We start from the raw sequence: 18,768 nt of genomic DNA on the forward strand, positions 1-18,768 counted from the left end.
GGCTCCGGACGCACAGGCCCAGCGGCCATGGCTCACGGGCCCAGGCGCTCCGCGGCATGTGGGATCCTCCCGGACCGGGGCACGAACCCGTGTCCTCTGCATCGGCAGGCGGACTCTCCACCACTGCGCCACCAGGGAAGCCCTGTTCACTATCTTGATTGTGATGTCTTCACAGGTGTATACAAATATTAAAACATCAAATTATACACTTTAGGGTTTCCCTGATGGTGCAGTGGTTAAGAATCTGCCTGCCAATGCAGAGGACACGAGTTCAATCCCTAGCCCGGGAAGATCCCACATGCCTTGGAGCAACTAAGCCCGTGCACCACAACTACTGAGCCTGCACTCTAGAGCCCACTAGCCACAACTACTGAGCCTGAGTGCCACAACTACTGAGCCTGAGTGCCACAACTACTGAAGCCTGCACGCCTAGAGCCCGTGCTCCACAACAAGAGAAGCCACTGCAATGACAAGCCCACACACCGCAAGGAAGAGTAGCCCCCACTCGCTGCAACTAGAGAAAGCCCATGCTCAACAACGAAGACCCAACACAGCCAAATATAAAAAACAAATAAAAAAAAATTATACACTTTAAAATATGTACAGTTTATTTTAGGTAAATTTTATTTCAATAAAGCTGTTTTTTAAAATGCCACATGTGGGCTTCCCTGGTGGTGCAGTGGTTAAGAATCTGCCTGTCAATGCAGGGGACACGGGTTCAAGCCCTGGTCTGGGAAGATCCCACATGCGGCGAAGTAACTAAGCCCGTGTGCCACAACTACTGAGCCTGAGCTCTAGAGCCTGCAAGCCACAACTACTGAGCACACGTGCCACAACTACTGAAGCCTGTGCGCGTAGAGCCCGTGCTCCGCAACAAGAGAAGACATTGCAATGAGAAGCCCGCGCACCGCAACAAAAAGTAGCCCCCTCTCACCACAGCTAGAGAAAGCCGGCACACAGCAACGAAGATCCAACACAGCCAAAAATTAAAAAAAAAAAAAAAAAAAGCCACGTGTACCTAATAGGAAAAGAATGTGTTATACAGGTAATAGGATTTAATCAGCAAATGGCAGGGGTTGGGGGGATCAGTTACAATAAAGTCACTCTCTAAAAAAAAAATAGTTTGTATATATGCTATGCAAGTTGATTTAAGAAATACTGAAGTCTAATCAAAGTGAGCAAACTAAAATAGTCAAGACCGGGTTGTAAAAGGAAGCTGCAATCTAATAATCTATTACCTTGTCTGGAGAGAAATCATGTTAACCAAAGAGTTTAGGGCTGCATAAAGTACAAGAATTTGTTTGTGTGGCTGCAGCACTGTCCAGAGGAAAGGGTGCTGGTCCTTTGGGCCAGCAGACAGTCCTTCCAAATGCCTGGTCTGCTTCCTCTCCCAGTCCCCACAAAAGCTATTTCAAACCATCAACACTCTCCTGGAGACCACCATGTCTTACTTATAGTCACGTTCCCAATACCAACACAGTACCTGCTACACAGTAGGTGTTCAGTAAATATCTACTTAATGAAAGAAAGGTCCACTGGGCAGCTTATATTGCCTGAGTGTCCCCCACCCCAGACTTGGTTAGCTGTCCTTTTTTGTACTCCATAGCAGCCAATATTTCCCCTAAAAGGTTATCTGTCTGTGTTGTAATGGCCTAGTTACTTGTTTGTTACCCCAAAGACTATAAATTCCACGAGGGCAGGCACTGAATCTTGTTTATCTACTTTACAGAGTTACTGTGATCAAGCTTGTCCAGGTATGAAAAATAGCTAGCAAGTAGTTGCTGCTCCTTACATGTTGTTATTACTATAAATACTTATTCGCTCACACTCCTTGCTATTTCAAAACTTAACGATTCTCTTAAAATTTTCAACTCTGTTCCTTTCCTTCTCACTCTTAAGAGCTGATCTTGCAGATGTAAACTATTATATATAGGATGGATAAACAACAAGGTCCTACTGTATAGCACAGGGTACTATATTCAATATCCTGTGACAAACCATAATGGAAAATAATATTAAAAAAAGAATGTCTATATGTGTATTGCTGAGTCACTTTGCTGTACAGCAGAGATTGGCACAACATTATAAATCAACTATATTTCAATTAAAAATTTTTTTAATTAAAAAAAAAAGAGCTGATCTTATTTTTTCTACTTCAGAGGAAACAGAAACCATCAGATGGGAACTTCCTCAACTTCTTACTAGTAAGCCTACAAAACTGACCAATACCCATCATTTTTTCCTTTCTTCCTCTTATAGTGGAGAAGGTAGCTACCAAGGTTCACAGGGACATAGTGACTGGGAGACAGAGATGCACAATCAATGTGTGGACTGACTGAAGAGGTGTCTGTCTTGTAATCTAAGGCTAATCTCTGCACCTGTGCTCTGAACTGTTCCTCCTGCCTCGGACACTTCCATCAATGATCCTTTCTTTCCTGTACCTTAAACCTCTCTCCATCCAATAGCCAGAGTCCTCTATACTAATTACCTCCCCATCTCCCACTAACTCTTCAATCAACTCCAACCTTTATGACTGAACACCAGTGACTTCCTCCATACCATGGACTCTTCCCAGTCCTTCTTGTACTTGACCTCTCAGCAGAGGTGAAGAGTTATTTAATCATGCCCTCTGTCTGAATCCCCTCTCCACTTGTATTCTGTGATGTCCTGGTATCTTTTCTATTTCTTGGGCCACTTTTTCTATGCCTGCTATGCTGGTTCAGTCTCCTATACCTGGCCTCTAATGCTTGAGTTCCTGAACAAGGTTAGTTCCTAAACTCTCCTTGGGTGATTTCATCAACTCCAGTGGCTTAATTATCTAGATCCTGGTGATGCCCAAATCTGCAATTCCTCACCAGAATCTTCCTCTTCAGGTAATACCTACATAACTATCTTCACCACATCTCGACTTGGATGTTATTTAGGTACATGTTGAAAAAGCTGACCTCATCTTCCTTCCACCAACCGGCTCTGTTTCCTATAGCCCACCTTTCAGTAAATGGGGCTACTATTCACCTAGCTGCCCAACCAGAAACTTGAATGTCACCCCAACTCCTCCCTCTCTCTCCTCAGTGAATCAAACAAGTCCTGGCAATCTGTCCTCCCAGAAGTCTTTGAAATGCACCCCCTTCTCTCTACCCCTCCTACCCTCACCGAAGTCTATACCATAATTGTCTCTCACCTGGACTTCAACGATGGTTTCCTAACAGGTCTCCCAGCCTCCAATCTTAAACCTTCTGAAATCTAGTTTCCACCCCATACCCAGAAGGTCTTTCTAAAACACAAACCTGGTTAGATCACTCCTTTGTTTAAAACCTACCAATGGCTTTCCATTGTCCTTGGGATAAAGACTCACCTTGATGTTGCTTAGAAAACTCTACATAGTATCTTTACTTCTCTAGTTTCCTAGCTTGTCACTGCCCTCCTTGCTCTCTCTATGCTCCAGCTGTTCAGAACATGTTTTGCGCTCGCATTGCCCTTGCACATGCTGCTCCCTCTTCCCTGGAATTGTTTCATCCCATTTGCTTGGCTCAGGTCTATTCCTTAGCTCCCTATCACTTTGGGTACAGGTACAGGTACAGGTCAGTTCTGTAGGCTTGCTAGCAGGAAGTTGAGGACGTTCTCATCTAATGGTTTTTGTTTCCTCTGAAGTAGAAAAAACAAGATTAACTCCTGTGAGTGAGAGGGGCAGTAGCAGAGTTCGAAGTTTTTAAGTCTCAATCTCAGATCTAGGCTTGTTTCATGTAAATTCTCTTACAGGGCAGAAAATGCACAGATCAGCCAACTGGAGTATTCTAGGCCACTTAGTTTTTTTTTGTTTTCTTTTTTTAAAAAATATTTATTTATTTATTTATTGGCTGTGTTGGGTCTTCGTTGCTGCACATGGGCTTTCTCTAGTTGCAGCGAGCGGGGGTTATTCTTTGTTGCGGGTGCACGGGCTTCTCATTGCAGTGCCTTCACTTGTTGTGGAGCACGGGCTCTAGAGCGCTGGCTCAGTAGTTGTGGCACACCGGCTTAGTTGCTCCACAGCATGTGGGATCTTCCCAGACCAGGGCTAGAACCCGTGTCCCCTGCATTGACAGGCGGATTCTTCCCTACCACTGTGCCACCAGGGAAGCCCTAGGCCGCTTAGTTTTATTTTGTCACTGGCACACAGTCTCCCTGCTGTCAAGAGGGCATAAAAGGCACTGCATCTTGTATAATAAAACATTATCATATAGTTTTGAAAGGTTAGATCTCCTTTCTTTTCTTCATTTTCCAAGACACACTCATTAGTACTGTTGCTGAAAAAACTATCATATGTCCAGTCACACCAAACTCCTTGTTCTCTAGATGTTTATTTCATACTTGCTATTTCCTTTACCAGGAACTCTCTTCTCCTCTAGCTAAAGGCCTCCTACTCTTGCAATGCTTAAACCCAGATCAACCCCTTTTGGAAGCTTTTCCTGAATTGCACAGGTTGAATTTGGGGCTCTTTCCCTAGGTTCCTGCAGTACTGTGTGCACTCTTACTGTTTAGCACTTATCATTGCATTACAATAGGGGGGTTTTCAGTGAATATTTTACTTATCTCTCCTTTCCCAAAGCTTGGGACAGTGCCTGACACAGAAAGAGATGCCAAGATGTAAGTCCTGAATTCTCAGCCGCATTAGTTACTAGTTGGGAGACTTTGGATGACCTTTAGTGTCAGGTAACTTACTTCATTATATTCATTAATTCTAATCTTCACAGATATTCTTTTTTTTTTTTTTTTTTTTTTTTTTTTTTTGCATTATGCGGGCCTCTCACTGCTGTGGCCTCTCCTGTTGAGGAGCACAGGCTCCAGACGCGCAGGCTCCATGGCATGTGGGATCCTCCCGGACCGGGGCACGAACCCGCGTCCCCCGCATCGGCAGGCGGGCCCCCAACCACTGCGCCACCAGGGAAGCCCTTCACAGATATTCTTAAAACTAGGAAGTGGTGGTGCTGGGATAGAACCCAAGTATGATTGTGCAGCCTGTGCTCTTTCCACTGCATCACTGAAGAAAGTCATTGAGTCACTTCAAGACCAGTCTTCTTATCTTTAAATGGGAGTGATAATATCTTGACTGCCAGAATCTAGACTACTCTTTATCACAGTGTCATGTTACAGTAACTCCTAGTTGACTTAGAATTACTATCTCTGTTCTTTCCAGGTCAACTCAGAAGTTTCTTAAAATGAATCAGAAAATAGTGTCTATTTCCAAAATAAAGTACTTGGGAAGGGAGATTCTTTTCCTTGATGCAAAGGACAAAACATCTTCTTAAGGCTCTCAATGACTTGTGATGGCAGAGGAGGTAAAGGAAAAAAGTCAATTTCAGTAGAAGATTTTGAGGAGAAGTTGGTAATGGAAAGTATAGGATGGAAACTTTGTTTCCCTACTACAAAAACAAAAAACAAAAAAACAAACACACGTAGAAAATCAGAACTAGGATCACATCAAGAAATATGAGGAAAGCCAGATCATTTGACAAACCCTTCCAACCCATTCTCCACACTGTCCCATTAAATAGCATATTAAACAGGAATCTTTGCTGACTCTGCTAAGAATCTTAAAAATGCATGGTCTCTGCAGTAGAACTCACTGAAACCTGGTAAAGAGGAAGAAGTTCCCAGGCTGGACATAATGAGTAAGAAAAGCAAAATTGTTTCTTGCAGGTTCCAGAATGTTGCCTGTAGTAAATCTTGCCTCATAATCTAAGTCCTTGTAAGGCTGTGAACAACGGGGGGTTGCGAGGGGTGGGAGGAGGCTATGAACAGAGTTGTAAATCACAGGCCTCAGGCATGCAGCTTCTGTAGCTCCTATCCTTAGGCTGGCTTCAGAGAGGACCTAATCCCCCCACCCCACCCCCACGGGCAAAGTTGAGTCAGGCTAGGAGCTGACTTGGGGGTGGGAACTTGGAACTTACACTTCTTGTCTTCCTTGGCTCCCATTTTCTATCACGTGCTTTAGAGATGTTTAGTCCTTTGCATATGCTTGGAACAAACTGGTAGCATTAACTATGTGTCCTTATTCACGGCCAACATAAACACTGTAACTTTGCTGAGAGAAAGTTAAACTGAAAGTCTTGGCAAGCAAGGGCACAGCCCACAGCCTGTGGAAAATACAAAGAGCCATAGCTGGGGAAAATAGCTCAGCAAATGGCTGCTTTGAGGGAAAACCTAGTGTACACTTCTAGAAGGAGATTCAAAGTTCATTCACTGACCCTCGCCCCTCGTGTGCCTCCTCCCTCCGCCTTTACCTCGGACTGTAGACAGTGAAGGGAAGGGTGGGGGAAGGGAACAATCTGGACGCTCCCGGCAGGATGCTAAGAAAGGTGACCAGAAGGGGAGTTTTTGGGGCAGAGAGGTGGCTGGTGCAGAGGTGAAAGGGAAAGACGGTGGGCAGACCGATAGAGGTGAGGGCAAGAGAGTGTCGGCAGGGGCGGGGCAGGGCTGGAGGAGGAGAGTGGACCAGAGCCAGAAAGAGGGAGTCTCAAGAATAAAAGGGAGAGGGGTGATAGTCCAGGGCTGGATCCAACGAAGGCGGATACTGAGTAAGGTGTGGGACAGGGCCGCACTGGTCCGATAGGCACAGGAGGGTCAGTCATGAAGGGGTTGGCTCAGAGAGCGGACGGAAAGGACCGAATTTCTAGTTTCGCGACCCCTTGGCGCCACCCTCACTCGCCTGCAGGATCCGGGCCCGCATTGCCGCCGCCGCCGCCACCGCCGCCACCGCCGCCATGGCTCTCGGCTGCCTCTTCTCAGCCCCCCGCACCTCTACAGTCTGAGTCTGTCCACAAGCACCACTGCTGCCAGGCCTCCCCCCTCCATCCTGCCGCACCTCCTCATTGGTGGAAAGGACAATTTCCCCTAGCCAATCACTCGCCCTAACACCTGACTCCGCCCCTCAGACCCAGACCTAGGGGTATGCGATTGGTCAGAAGTGATAGAGCTCTCGCCCTCCACCCCCCCCACCTCAACAAATTCTGTTGGCGGAGATAGGGAAGACGCCCCTGACTTGGGTACTCTATCTTGAGCACACGGGGAAGACGCCCCCGAACCCAGAACCGCGATTGGCCACAGGCACAACCGCGGCCCCACCCACTGAAGAAAGTAAATAAGATCCTGCAAGAATTTTGCAGTAGCTCCGCCTCACCCACTGCGCGAGGGGATGTGGCTAGCACTGAGGGCGGAGCCATGGAAACATTGCCCTATGGGGCGGGGAAACTAGACCAGGCCGTGTGTTGGGGATAGGGTTTCTCTTTGGGGGCGTGGCTTATGGATCCTTGCTTTCCCGCCGACGGTTGGCCACGTCACGTGACATGTGTTAGAAGATGGCGTCTCCCACAGACGGTAAGAGCTGGTGTAGGGACCCTTCGCCTGCAACCTCCTTCTGTGGTCTCCTGGGAACTTCCACTCTCCGTCTGCCCCTCGAACTTACATATCTTTCGTGGGCTCTCCTTTCCCTTCCACTACTTTTCCATGGGAGGTGGGTGCATCTTCAGCTCGCCGGTTCTTCACAGCGGCTCTGGAGGTGCCCAGTTTCTCTGCAGTGTACCAGGAGGGTGGAGGAGGGCACCCGTTTGGGAGCCTTTCTGGGCAAAAGGAAGAGAGTCGCCTTGGTCCTCCGCCCTGGTCCGCTTTAGTACGCTAAAGCCCCATTTGGGTGAGGCTGAGGGCCGAGGAGGAGATACTGCTGAGGAAAGGAGGCGCCTTAGTGTAGCTTTCTCCTCCGGGCGCCCCATTGAAGGGTCGATTCTCCTCTCTTTGAGCATCCGGAACGATTCTCTTAAGCGCTTGCTAGGGTTGGTGGCTGACCTCATCCCGGGATTGAACCGCAAGAGAAACGTGATTCTCTTCTGTCTCCTTAGATTGGGACCGTTGCCCTGGCGGCTAAGGAAGAGACCCTATCGGTCCCTCGCAATGAGAGTCCCGAGGAAAATGAGAATTGAGCTTTTTAGCGTAGTCATGCACACGTCTCAACCTCTGTAGCTTCTGCTTTATGTGTTGTTTCTTAAGGCTGAGTGAATGAACGATTTCTGCTTATATGTTGTCTAAGAGGCAAGTCATCTCAGATAGTAATTGAGTGGTTTTGGTATACCCACAGGGTTTTGCGCTCCGTTCTGCTTTAGGGTTAGGATCTTGCGGTCACTTCTGAACTCACTTAATTCTTGCTTCGACCATCCCCGTCCCTGTGTCCATTTCACTGATAGTTAGTTTTCTGTCAAACAAAGGCATTTTGTGTTTGGAAGGAATCTTGGAAGTTCGTTTCAGGAATGAGGAAATTGAGGCCAGGAAAGCTATACTGAGATCCTACTATATGAAAGGCGTTATTCTAGGTGCTTTGGGAAAGGAAAAGATTAATCAAACACGTAAACACTTTTGCAGTTTCAGGTCTCATTTAAATGTCACCTCCCAGAGAGGCTTTCCCAGAACACAGTATCTGGAGTTGCCCTTCTTCACCATTGAATACTTTCTCTGTACCTTCATCGACAGAATAGTTATTATGTTAACTTTGCCCTTTTCACACCAGATTGTAAATTCCAAGTCTGTCTTGTTCATAGTTGGATCCCAGGGCTTAGCACAGTGCCTGGTAAGCAGTAGGCCTTCAGTTCACGTTTATTGAAAGACTGATTAGATATATGCATAAATAATAAATTACTTAGTCTTAAGTTTTAAGTTTAACTGAGTCTTAAGTTTTTTGAGCACGGGTACATACTGTATAAGAAATTATGGGTGTTGAGAGTCAAAAGACATTATTTTGACTGGGTACTGTCTTGTTAAAATGTCCTTTTTTTTTTCCCCTCAGGAAAAAAAAGGGCATTTAAAAAGTCAGCTAAGAGAATGGGGTGTTATTGTTTAATGAGTACAGACTTTCAGTTTGAGAAGGTGAAAAAGTTCTGGTGATGGATGGTGACGATGGTTGCACGACAATGTGAATGTACTTAATGCCACTGAACTGTACACTTAAAACTGATTAAAATGGTAAATTTTATGTATAACTTACCACAGTTTAAAAAAAAACCAGCCAAGTGATAGAAGTAGAAGTAATGGCTATTAAAATTTTTAGCTTATTACTAAGTTGTCTTTAAAGTTTTGTTCCTTATGTTTGATTTTCCCCTGTCTTCTCTCAATTTCTTTTCCTCTCTTTGGCCAGGAAGAATACTGGAAATGTATTTTTTTCCTTTGGTCTTTTAGCCATATCCACTCTCACTCAATGTGCACTCTAGATTTTTAAAACTTTTCATGCTCATCTTTTACAGAGCTTCACCCTCTCCCCGTAATCTTTTTAATCTGACAAAATCAAGTTGAGCACTTTGAACTTAAATTTAGCTTCTAAATAAGTGTCTTATCCTAAAATATTCCACTGCCTAGCTCTCTCACTTCTATTTTTAGTGTTCCACCTGTTTCTGTCTTTAAGATTTAAAATTATCACCATTAAATTATCTTGCTATGAAAAAAGTTTAGGTCATTTAGTGTTTCTCTTTTTAATGCTAAAATTGCTGGGACATCTTTGAAAAGGAGAAAATTGAAATCTAAGTAAAGCCATTAATTACTTAATGTATGAGAATAACACTCACAGTAGAGTCTGAGTTATGCCCCAGATTGTGGTATCATAGGGTCACACTTGTTGGTTATTGGATCCTACCCTCAATAAGTTTATTTTGTTATGATTGAACTTTCCATCAGTAACATTCCTTGGGAATTTGAAAATTGGCATTTTGTGTTTCACACAGCTTTTTTTGGTTTGTTTGTTTGGTTGCCATTTTTGGATGCTTTAGTTAAGGCAATTTATTAGAGTTGAGTTCTTTCCCAATTAGAATGCTATTGGAAATTCCCTTAAATATATAGGTTCAGCTAACATCCATCTTCTCATAACGATACAATAAAAAGAAAAGAAAGAATAAAGGAAAAAAATTTTTCTCCTTTTGATGAAAACTCTTAGGATTTGCTCTCTTAACTTTCCTGTATATAATACAGCGGTGTTAGCTATAGTCATCATTACACCCCTAGTACTTATTTACCTTATGACTGGAAGTTTGTACCTTTTGACCACTTTCCTCCAATTACCCCTTTTCTTACCCCCCCTCTTCTGGTAACCACAAGTGTGATCTCTTTTTTATGAGTTTACTTGTTTGCTTGTTTTAGATTGTACATATAAGTGAGATCATACAAGATTTTTCTGTCTCTGTTTTATTTCACTTAGCATAATGCCTTTAAGGTCCATCCAGGTTGTTGCAAATGATAGGATTTCCTCATTTATATATGGCCAAATAATATTCCATTGTGTGTGTGTGTATTTTCACAATGTCTTCATCCATCAATGGACACTTAAGTTGTTCCCATGTCTTGACTATTGTAAATAATCCTGCTATGAACATGGGGTCCCTTAGAATATTGGGGAAAAAAATTTAGTTTAGAGAAAAGCACATGTTGACAAATTTTATAAATATGTATGTTTTCTGGGGAGTGAGTCCATAGCTTTTTTTTTCAGATCTTCAAAAATGTGGCTTACCCAGAAAATGTTAAGAACCACTGTTCATATCATTAAATCAACCAATTTATGCAGCTAATTAGTATACCGAGCACACAATATGTACTCAACAAATGTTAACTGTTGTTTTGTTTCTTATTAATTAGTTTATTTGGTTGTGCCAGGTCTTAGTTGTGGCAGGTGGGCTTCTTAATTGCAGCAGGTGGGCTCCTTAGTTGTGGCATGCGAACTCTTAGTTGCGGCATGCATGTGGGATCTAGTTCCCTGGCCAGGGATTGAACCCAGGCCCCCTGCATTGGGAGCATGGAGTCTTAACCACTGTGCCACCAGGGAAGTCCCTAACTGTTGTCGTTAATATTGAGCACCTACTGTGTGCCAGGGCAAGAATGGAGAGGAAATGGTGTTGAAGAATTAGGCAGGGGCTGGATCATGTAGGATTTTATAGGTCACAATAGATGAACATTCATGAATTTAGCTGGGAAGAAGTCCTTTAAGCTGGAGAGTGGCGTGAACTGATTGACATTTTTAAAAAAATCTGTCTGGCTACTTTGTGGAGTGTAGATTTACGGCTGGGAGGGGGAGGGGTAAGAATGGGAGCAGGGAGACCTATTAAGAGGTTATTGAAGTAGTCCAGGAGAGAAGCTATGGTTCTTTGGTTAATTAATGTGATTTCATGGTGTGTTTTAGAGGGATAAACTGCTGGACTTACTAATGTGTTGGTTCTGGAAGAGTGAAGGAAAGGGAGGCATGAAGGATGACACCTGGGTTTTTGGTTTGAGAACTGGAGTTGATGGTGGTGCTATTTATTGAGATGGAGAAGACTGGGGGATTATGGTTTTTCACACATGTTAATAGAGAGAGATGTCAAGTAGCCTCTTAGATATATAACTCCAAAGTCCAGGGAAAGATTAGGGCTGGAAGTAGAAGTATGAAGTCATTGGCATATAAATGGTCGTAAAGGCTATGGGACTAGATGAGATTTCCTTGGGAGACTTTTGGTAGGGAGTGAAGTCAGCCTAGGGTGGGACCTGAGTGGAAGAGGAGACTGATGGAGTCAGTGAGGAAGGAGAAAAACCAGCATAATGGTTTTATAGAAGCTGGAAGTGGAGTGTTTGAAGGAGAGTGGTCAGTGAGTGGATGCTGCAAAGTGGTCACATAAGAGAGAACAGAGAAGTGACCACTCGATTTAGCAACATAGGTCATAAATAATCTTGACAACAGCTGTTTCCACACATGTAGGGGCAGAAGCCTGTTTGTTGTAGGTTAAGGAGAGAATGTAAGGTGAGGAAGTGGAGACAGCAGGAGGAACAACTCAAGAACATTTGCAGTGAAGGAGGAGTGGGGCAGTCATGGGGTCAAGGAAGAGTATCTTCAAAGAAGGTAAATTCCAGAGCAGGCTTACTTGCTGTTGAGTTTGAGCCAGTAGAGAAAGGTAGAAACTGGTTGTGCAAGAGATTATTCAAGATCACGTCTTTTTTTTGTTTTTGTTTTTGTTTTTTTTGTGGTACGCGGGCTTTTTGCGGTACGCGGGCCTCTCACTGTTGTGGCCTCTCCCGTTGCGGAGCAGAGGCTCCGGACGCGCAGGCTCAGCGGCCATGGCTCACAGGCCCAGCCGCTCCGCGGCATGTGGAATCCTCCCAGACCGGGGAACGAACCCGTATCCACTGCATCAGCAGGCGGATTCTCAACCACTGCGCCATCAGGGAAGCCCCAAGATCACGTCTTTGACAAAGCAAGAGCAGATGGAATCCAGGGCCCTATCAGAGGAGTTTGTTTTTCTTGGGAGCAGGGACATTTCATTGATTGGGAGGAAAGTTCAAGAGTATGAGTAAAGATGCAGGTGGGTTTGTTGACATTCATTTTTCCCAATACCCCACTAAAATATTGTTCTTGTTTTAGAGATGGGAAAAGTAAGGTTTGATGAGGGAAATGACTTATTTGTGTAACATCATGGCTCAGTAGCATCAGTAGTCATAGAACTCAAATCTCTAGACATCCAGGTGAGTGAGTGTTCCAGTTTGTTATGTTCTTTGAGATTGATATGTCATAAAATGTAAAATAATGTGTTTTGTATCTTCTTAGCTCATCTGAGTGTTTTGTTCTAGGGGCAGATCTGGAAGCATCTTTGCTAAGTTTTGAAAAACTTGACCGAGCTTCACCAGATCTTTGGCCAGAGCAATGTAAGTTTTTGGTTTCTTTATATCAAAATCAATGCAGGAGTGACTTCCCTGGTGGTGCAGTGGTTAAGTGTCTGCCTGCCAATGCAGGGGACACGGTTCAGTCCCTGGTCCGGAAGATCCCACATACCACCGAGCAACTAAGCCTGTGAGCCACAACTACTGAGCCTGCACTCTAGAGCCCTCATGCCACAACTACTGAAGCCTGCGCTCCTAGAGCCCTTGCTTCGCAACAAGAGAAGCCACCGCAGTGAGAAGCCCGCGCACCGCAACAAAGAGTAGCCTGCGCTCGCCGCAACTAGAGAAAGCCCGTGTGCAGCAACAAAGACCCAGTGCAGCCAAAAATAAATATAAATTAATTAATTAATTTTTTTAAAAAAAGAAGAAGCTCAAAAATCAATGCAGGAAAACCAGTGCTACTTTGAGGGAGATTTTTGAAGAGTTATCATATAGCTGTAGTGATTAAAATTTTAATTTTACTTCAAAGGAAGAGACTGAATTCTGTGGTCTGGTGTTAAGAATAGCTCTTTGGTAGTTTAATTTTTTCAGAACACAGTGTGACTCAGGAAATGATAGAGAGCCTTTAAAAAATAATTATTTTTAAAAACTTCATCTGTAATGTGTCAGACAATACGAGATGCATAAAGTAATTCCTTGCTTCCTTTAAGTACTCTGATAAAGTTAACTGCTGTTATAGTTTAGTACCGATATTTTGGACCTTTTTCTTTTTTAAATGTTTACACAGATAGGCAAATAAATATTTTAAGTGTATAGAGAGTTTTTTGTTTTGTTATGATGAAGTCATATGTACAGTGATCTACAGCTTAACATATTCTACCTAGTAACTTATTAATGGATCTTTCCAGGTTGATAGGTATAGACTTACTTCATTTTAAAAAAATATTTCATTGTATAGATCTACTACAGCTTATGTATTCATACCCTATATGGAAACCTAAGTTATATCCAAGTTTTGATGTTACAAACAATTTAACAATGTATATCCTTGCACATATATCTTTGTGCATATGGAAGAGGATGGCTGTGTATGGGAGTACCCACTTCCTTACACACTAGCCAGTAATGGATGTTACTGATAGTTATTATTTTTAATTTATATTTCTTTATTAGTGAGGTTGAACCTTATTTTTAAATATCTGATTTTTATTTTTCTCCTTTTTAATATGATTCTTTCTATGAGATATTTAAATAAACAATTGGATTGATAGAATAGCATACTATCAAAATTCCTAAAAAGGAAATTTTAAATTTTTGGTGAGAGATATTAGATCTCACCACCATCTCATTCAGCTAACTCCTGATCCTTTGAAGTTCAGTTGAGGCATTATTTTCTCTGAGAAACTTTTCCTGCCTCCTCAGTCTGATTTAGATTTTCATTTTTTGTCCTCCCATAGCAACTGGTATTTTTCTTGAAGCACTTAAAAAATGTTCTAGTTATTGATTTACTCTGTCTCTTCTTCCAGACTATAAACTCCTGGAAGACAAGGCTGTTTTCTCATTTGAATCCTCTATGTAAGAGACACTAAAATGTTTACTGAATGACTAATGTTGTGTTTTTTCTTTTTAGTACCAGGTGTTGCTGAATTTGCAGCGTCCTTCAAAAGTGTAAGTAATATCTTACTTACCTAATGAAGTTTTTCCAACATTTTGCTTCTGGGTAAAATCCCAACTATCTCTTATTTCTTTATTTTCAAGAATAATGTCATAGCCTTCAAAATATTTTGTAACCACAGCCCTGGAAATCTGTTTATGTTATCATCATGTAAATGATGTTCATGCTCTATTTTGATATTTTGACCTTTGACTATTAGCCTCTTCTCTCAGCTTAAAAGATTTTAAGGTAAGGCAGTTGAAATATTTAATGTAATGCCAGTATTCTTTTTGCCCAAACTATGATTTTGAAGCTTTTCTGTTTTGTTTATGTGATGCATTATGACTTTAACTTATACCTCCCTAGAGGATTTTGAAATTTCTCAGTGGCTCGTCAGAAACTGAAGGAAGACATTCATTAGAGCCACAACTTTTCCGTTTCCAGGACAGCAGACATTGTGCTAGATGCTCTAAATATGTTCTCTTATATATTCCCACAACCAGAAAAAAATGATTATAATATTAGCTAGCACGTACATGATGCACACCATATGCCAGGCACTGTTCTAAGTACTTTACGTACATTATTTAGTCTTTACAAAACCACGTGAGGGGGACTTCCCTGGCAGTCCAGTGGTTAGGACTCGGCACTTTCACTGCCAGTGGCCTCAGGTTCAATCCCTGGTTGGGGAACTAAGATCCTGCAAGCTGTATGGTGCAGCCAAAAAAAAAAAATAAACATATGAGGTATAGGTACTATTATTATCCCTATTTTACAGACAAAGAAATAGACACAAAGAGGTTAAGTAGGTTACCCAAGATCGTAGGCTATAAATGGCAGAACCAGGCTTTGAGCCTATAAGTCTAATTACTAGCATCCATATTCATTATACCAGACCTAAAAACATTTGTGCCCAAAGTTAAAAGCACTGACTGGAAGAGAAACTTGGAAGTTAAGTTACTTTTCCAAGTCCTAGCGAGTGACAGGCCAGGATTTGAGCACAGATCTGTCTGATTCCAAAGCTAATGCTCTTTCTATTAACAAATTGGGGATTTGTAATATAACTCTCTTAGTACCTTACCATATGCTTAGCATTCTCTACTCATTAATAGGGTTAAAGGTGCTGAGTTAAATATTAAGGCCCTTCTTCTGGGCCTGTGGCTTTCGGGTCCTATGAGCATGTTTGTTCACAGGGAGTCTGATTTGTAGCCTCTTTCATTTTTTCAGGAGCTAGGGTTGTATGAAAGCTGGAGTGTGCTACTTTAGCGTCCAGGAAGGCCTGAGCATGAGGAGTACAGGATAGCATAGGGCTTTGGAGTCAGACACACTTGGATTTGAGTCCTGAATCTGCTACTTTACTATCTGTGACGTGAGCAAGTTTCCTAACATTTTTGAGCCTTAGTTTTCTCATCTGAAACTACCTCACAGAACTTAGTATAAAATGCCATAATGCATGTAAAACACTTTGCATACTGCCAAGAACTAATAAACGGTACATGGTAGCTATTATTATTATATCAGCTTTTGTCAAGTAGATTGAGTAGAAAGTACCTGATTTAATTTTCTTAAATCTCATTCATAATGAATTTTTAGTTTAGTTAATTATAGTTGTTACAGCTAAGTACTTTAAGTTGTAAACATAAATAAGTGGTTTTTAAAAAACTTTTATTAGAGCATGGTGTTTTTTGAAAATCTGATTAAATATCTACACTTTTTCCCTGGAAGTATGCACATATATATTGAGTTTTGTTTCTAGGGGTTCAGGGCCATCTCAGGGCCCCAGGTTAAGATCCCCTGGTATAGTCCGATTCCCTACTGGGGTAGAAGTGGTGAATTTGACCTAGAGCCTTCAAGGCGAGGTAGTATAGAGTAGTGGTTTTTGAACTCAGACTTCATGGGTTTTGAATCCTGGCTCCAATAGCTTTGTGACCTGAGGCAAGTGATTTATAATCTTCCTATACATCTGGTTTTTTAATTTGTAAAATGAGGAGGATAATAATACCTGTTTCATAGGGTTGATTTGGAAATTAAATGACATGATGCATATAAAGTGTTCCGCTTGTCACAGAGTGCCAAATAAATGTTAATTTTTTAAAAAGGAAAAGGAATAAATAAGTCCTGGATTTGTAATGTACAGCATGGTGACTATAGTTAATAATACTGTATTGCATATTTGAAAGTTGCTAAGAGAATAGATCTTAAAAGTTCTCATCACAAAAAAAAAATTTTTGTAGCCATGTATGGTGATAGATGTTAACTGGACTTATTGTGGCAATCATTTCACAATTTACACAAATATTGAATTATTATGCTATACACCGGAAACTAATATAATGTTATATGGCAGTTATACTTCAATTAAAAAAAAAGAAAAAGAAAAGAAAAGGGACTCAAAATTGAAGTAAAATCTCATCAGAATTGTTCATGTGCAGCTGTGGAGCTTTTAAAAAATACATAGGTAATGCCCTTGCTCCATTCTTTCCACGGTACCCTCTCACAAACCGTGATATTCTAAATCAGTACATCTGGGTTATGGCTTAGTTGTCCGTATTTTTTTATAGTTACACAGATGATTCTCATGTGCAACCAGGATTGAAAGCTGTTACTCCAAACCTATTCCAAGAATGGGTTCTCGTTCATGTTTTGTAAGTTCACTTTCAGAAATGAAAAGAAACTTAAAATTCTGAAGTTTTCTGAAATGTTTACAATAAAATGAAATTTCAAGTAATGATCATTCCAATCTTCTCTCGTTCAGATCGAAGACTTTCTCATTTTTGGTTCTTTGAATCTTCTCCTCTGCCAGAGAATGTTACTTCCTGATTATTGTTTCAAACAGTTCAGTTGGAGGCTTTCACCAGTACTGAATTTCAAGTAATTTCTTTCACAACTATACCAATCTTTTATGCATACAACAGTAACAGTGGTCAGACCTAATTCTTCCAAGATCATGTCTTTAAAACCAGCTTTTAAAGATGAGCAGTATTATTTTGTAAGGGTTCTATTTGTAGGCCATATCTGAACCTGGAGAAATCTAGGTCTTTGAAATTATAATTTGCCAGTATTTTCAAACAACCTGAAGGCTGTGTGAAAAACTTTTCTTATAAGAAAGAAGAGTAGGGTCTCTTCATACTTTGCATATATCTGAATGGATATATTCTTATTTTCTGATAGCCTATTACTAGCTCTCCACCCAAATGGATGGCTGAAATAGAACGTGACGATATCGACATGTTGAAAGGTAAGCAGTGCTTGTTACCTTTAACCTTTAACCTGACATTTATGCTCCTCGACAAACCACCTTTCCAATTTTTCTCTCATTATTCCCTTACAAGTATTCTTGGCTTCAAATTGCCTATTTAACCATCCTTATTCATGGTTCTTCATGTCTAAATGCCCTTCCCTGCTTTTCCATGTGTAAAAATCCTGCCAATTCAAGACTCAGTAATAGTGATTTCTTCTGCTGCTAAATTCCTTTAATATTAACTTTATTTTGTATGATGCTTAGAGTTAACTAAAAGCTCTCACGTATATTTTCTTATTTAATTCTCATAAAGGTCCTGTGAGTTAGGTATGATATCTAAGTTTCAGAGGTTAACTTAACCAAGGTTTATTAGAAAGAGTTAAAATTTAAACTCTGATCTTTTTAAGACCAGTCTCTTACCGCTATAACACAAGTGCTTTATTTAGGATTTACTGCCATATATTGCTGCCAGGACTATTAACTGACAGCCCTTTAGTGGGTTAAGAGCTGTCTTTTAGTTCTTTCTATCTCATCAATTTCTCTCATAAAGAATACTTTAAGTAGTGAATATTGTTGTCTGATAAATGACTTGGAACTCAACCACAAAGTAGAAATTTAAATTAAAAAACATTAATTTTCCTTGATTTTGCTCTACTTTATTTAATTTTTTTATCATCCTTCTGGTGACAAGATTCATGATGGTTGTGAAGTAATAGACTGAAGTTAAGGTAAAAAATCTGGGATTCTTAAGCTATTTAAGCAGCTGAACAGATCAAGAAAGTCTACTTATGCCAGATATAGATAATGAGTGTGGCATGATAAGTTGCAGAAAATAACACCTCTATTTGATTTCAGAAGTAATTCATTCTTCTGCATGAAATGCATAAAAGCAGATCCCCTCCTCCAGCCAAGGGAAAATTAAGTCTCAAGGGCATCTCGGGTTCATTGTTCTAATGTTCCAAACAGACATTTATATAATATCCCATCAGCATGTATTTTCTAAGGAAACTTTAAAGTTTTAGTAAGGGATCAGAGCATTATGTTTCATGCAAATTGACCTATGTCTAAAACCTAAAAGGAATTGGGTTCTATTTAAATGAAAATCTCGGAAAGTAAGTTTTTATTTTAAGTATACTGTCTTCTTATCTGGTAAACGTAAAAATTTTTATAGGAATTTGATTTGAAGGTAAAGTTTGGATTAATATTTAGTCTTTGTGGGTTTTTTTTTTTTTTTTTTTTTTTT

The 18,768-nt window shown here is 41.2% G+C and overlaps 2 protein-coding genes across 25 annotated transcripts in view; one reads left to right on the top strand and one right to left on the bottom strand.

Annotated features, from left to right (window-relative positions):
- The window catches only part of ALDH6A1 (aldehyde dehydrogenase 6 family member A1), a 21,061-nt gene extending 14,265 nt beyond the window's left edge, over nucleotides 1-6,796 (bottom strand). The window contains exon 1 of the mRNA XM_007120772.4: nucleotides 6,686-6,796. Coding sequence (XP_007120834.2) covers nucleotides 6,686-6,742 — 57 coding nt within the window. The 5' untranslated portion in view covers nucleotides 6,743-6,796. The remainder of the gene's footprint in view (nucleotides 1-6,685) is intronic.
- Nucleotides 6,797-7,194: 398 nt separating this feature from the next.
- LIN52 (lin-52 DREAM MuvB core complex component) overlaps nucleotides 7,195-18,768 on the top strand; it is a 127,530-nt gene continuing 115,956 nt past the window's right edge. For 21 of the 24 annotated variants that reach the window (XR_008618705.1, XR_008618707.1, XR_008618706.1 and 18 more), the window contains exons 1-4: nucleotides 7,323-7,353; nucleotides 12,601-12,675; nucleotides 14,261-14,298; nucleotides 17,456-17,522. Coding sequence is in view for 17 of the 24 variants with exons in the window: in XM_055088602.1 (XP_054944577.1) it covers nucleotides 7,335-7,353; nucleotides 12,601-12,675; nucleotides 14,261-14,298; nucleotides 17,456-17,522 (199 nt within the window). In the remaining 7 variants the exon portion in view is untranslated. Of the gene's footprint in view, nucleotides 7,354-12,600; nucleotides 12,676-14,260; nucleotides 14,299-17,039; nucleotides 17,156-17,455; nucleotides 17,523-18,768 lie in introns of all 24 variants that reach the window. The other 3 variants (XM_024116906.3, XM_055088599.1, XR_008618710.1) reach the window with 2 other exon arrangements.

Source organism: Physeter macrocephalus, chromosome 11 (genome assembly GCF_002837175.3).
Source record: "Physeter macrocephalus isolate SW-GA chromosome 11, ASM283717v5, whole genome shotgun sequence".
In the NCBI taxonomy this organism is placed as follows: domain Eukaryota; kingdom Metazoa; phylum Chordata; class Mammalia; order Artiodactyla; family Physeteridae; genus Physeter; species Physeter macrocephalus.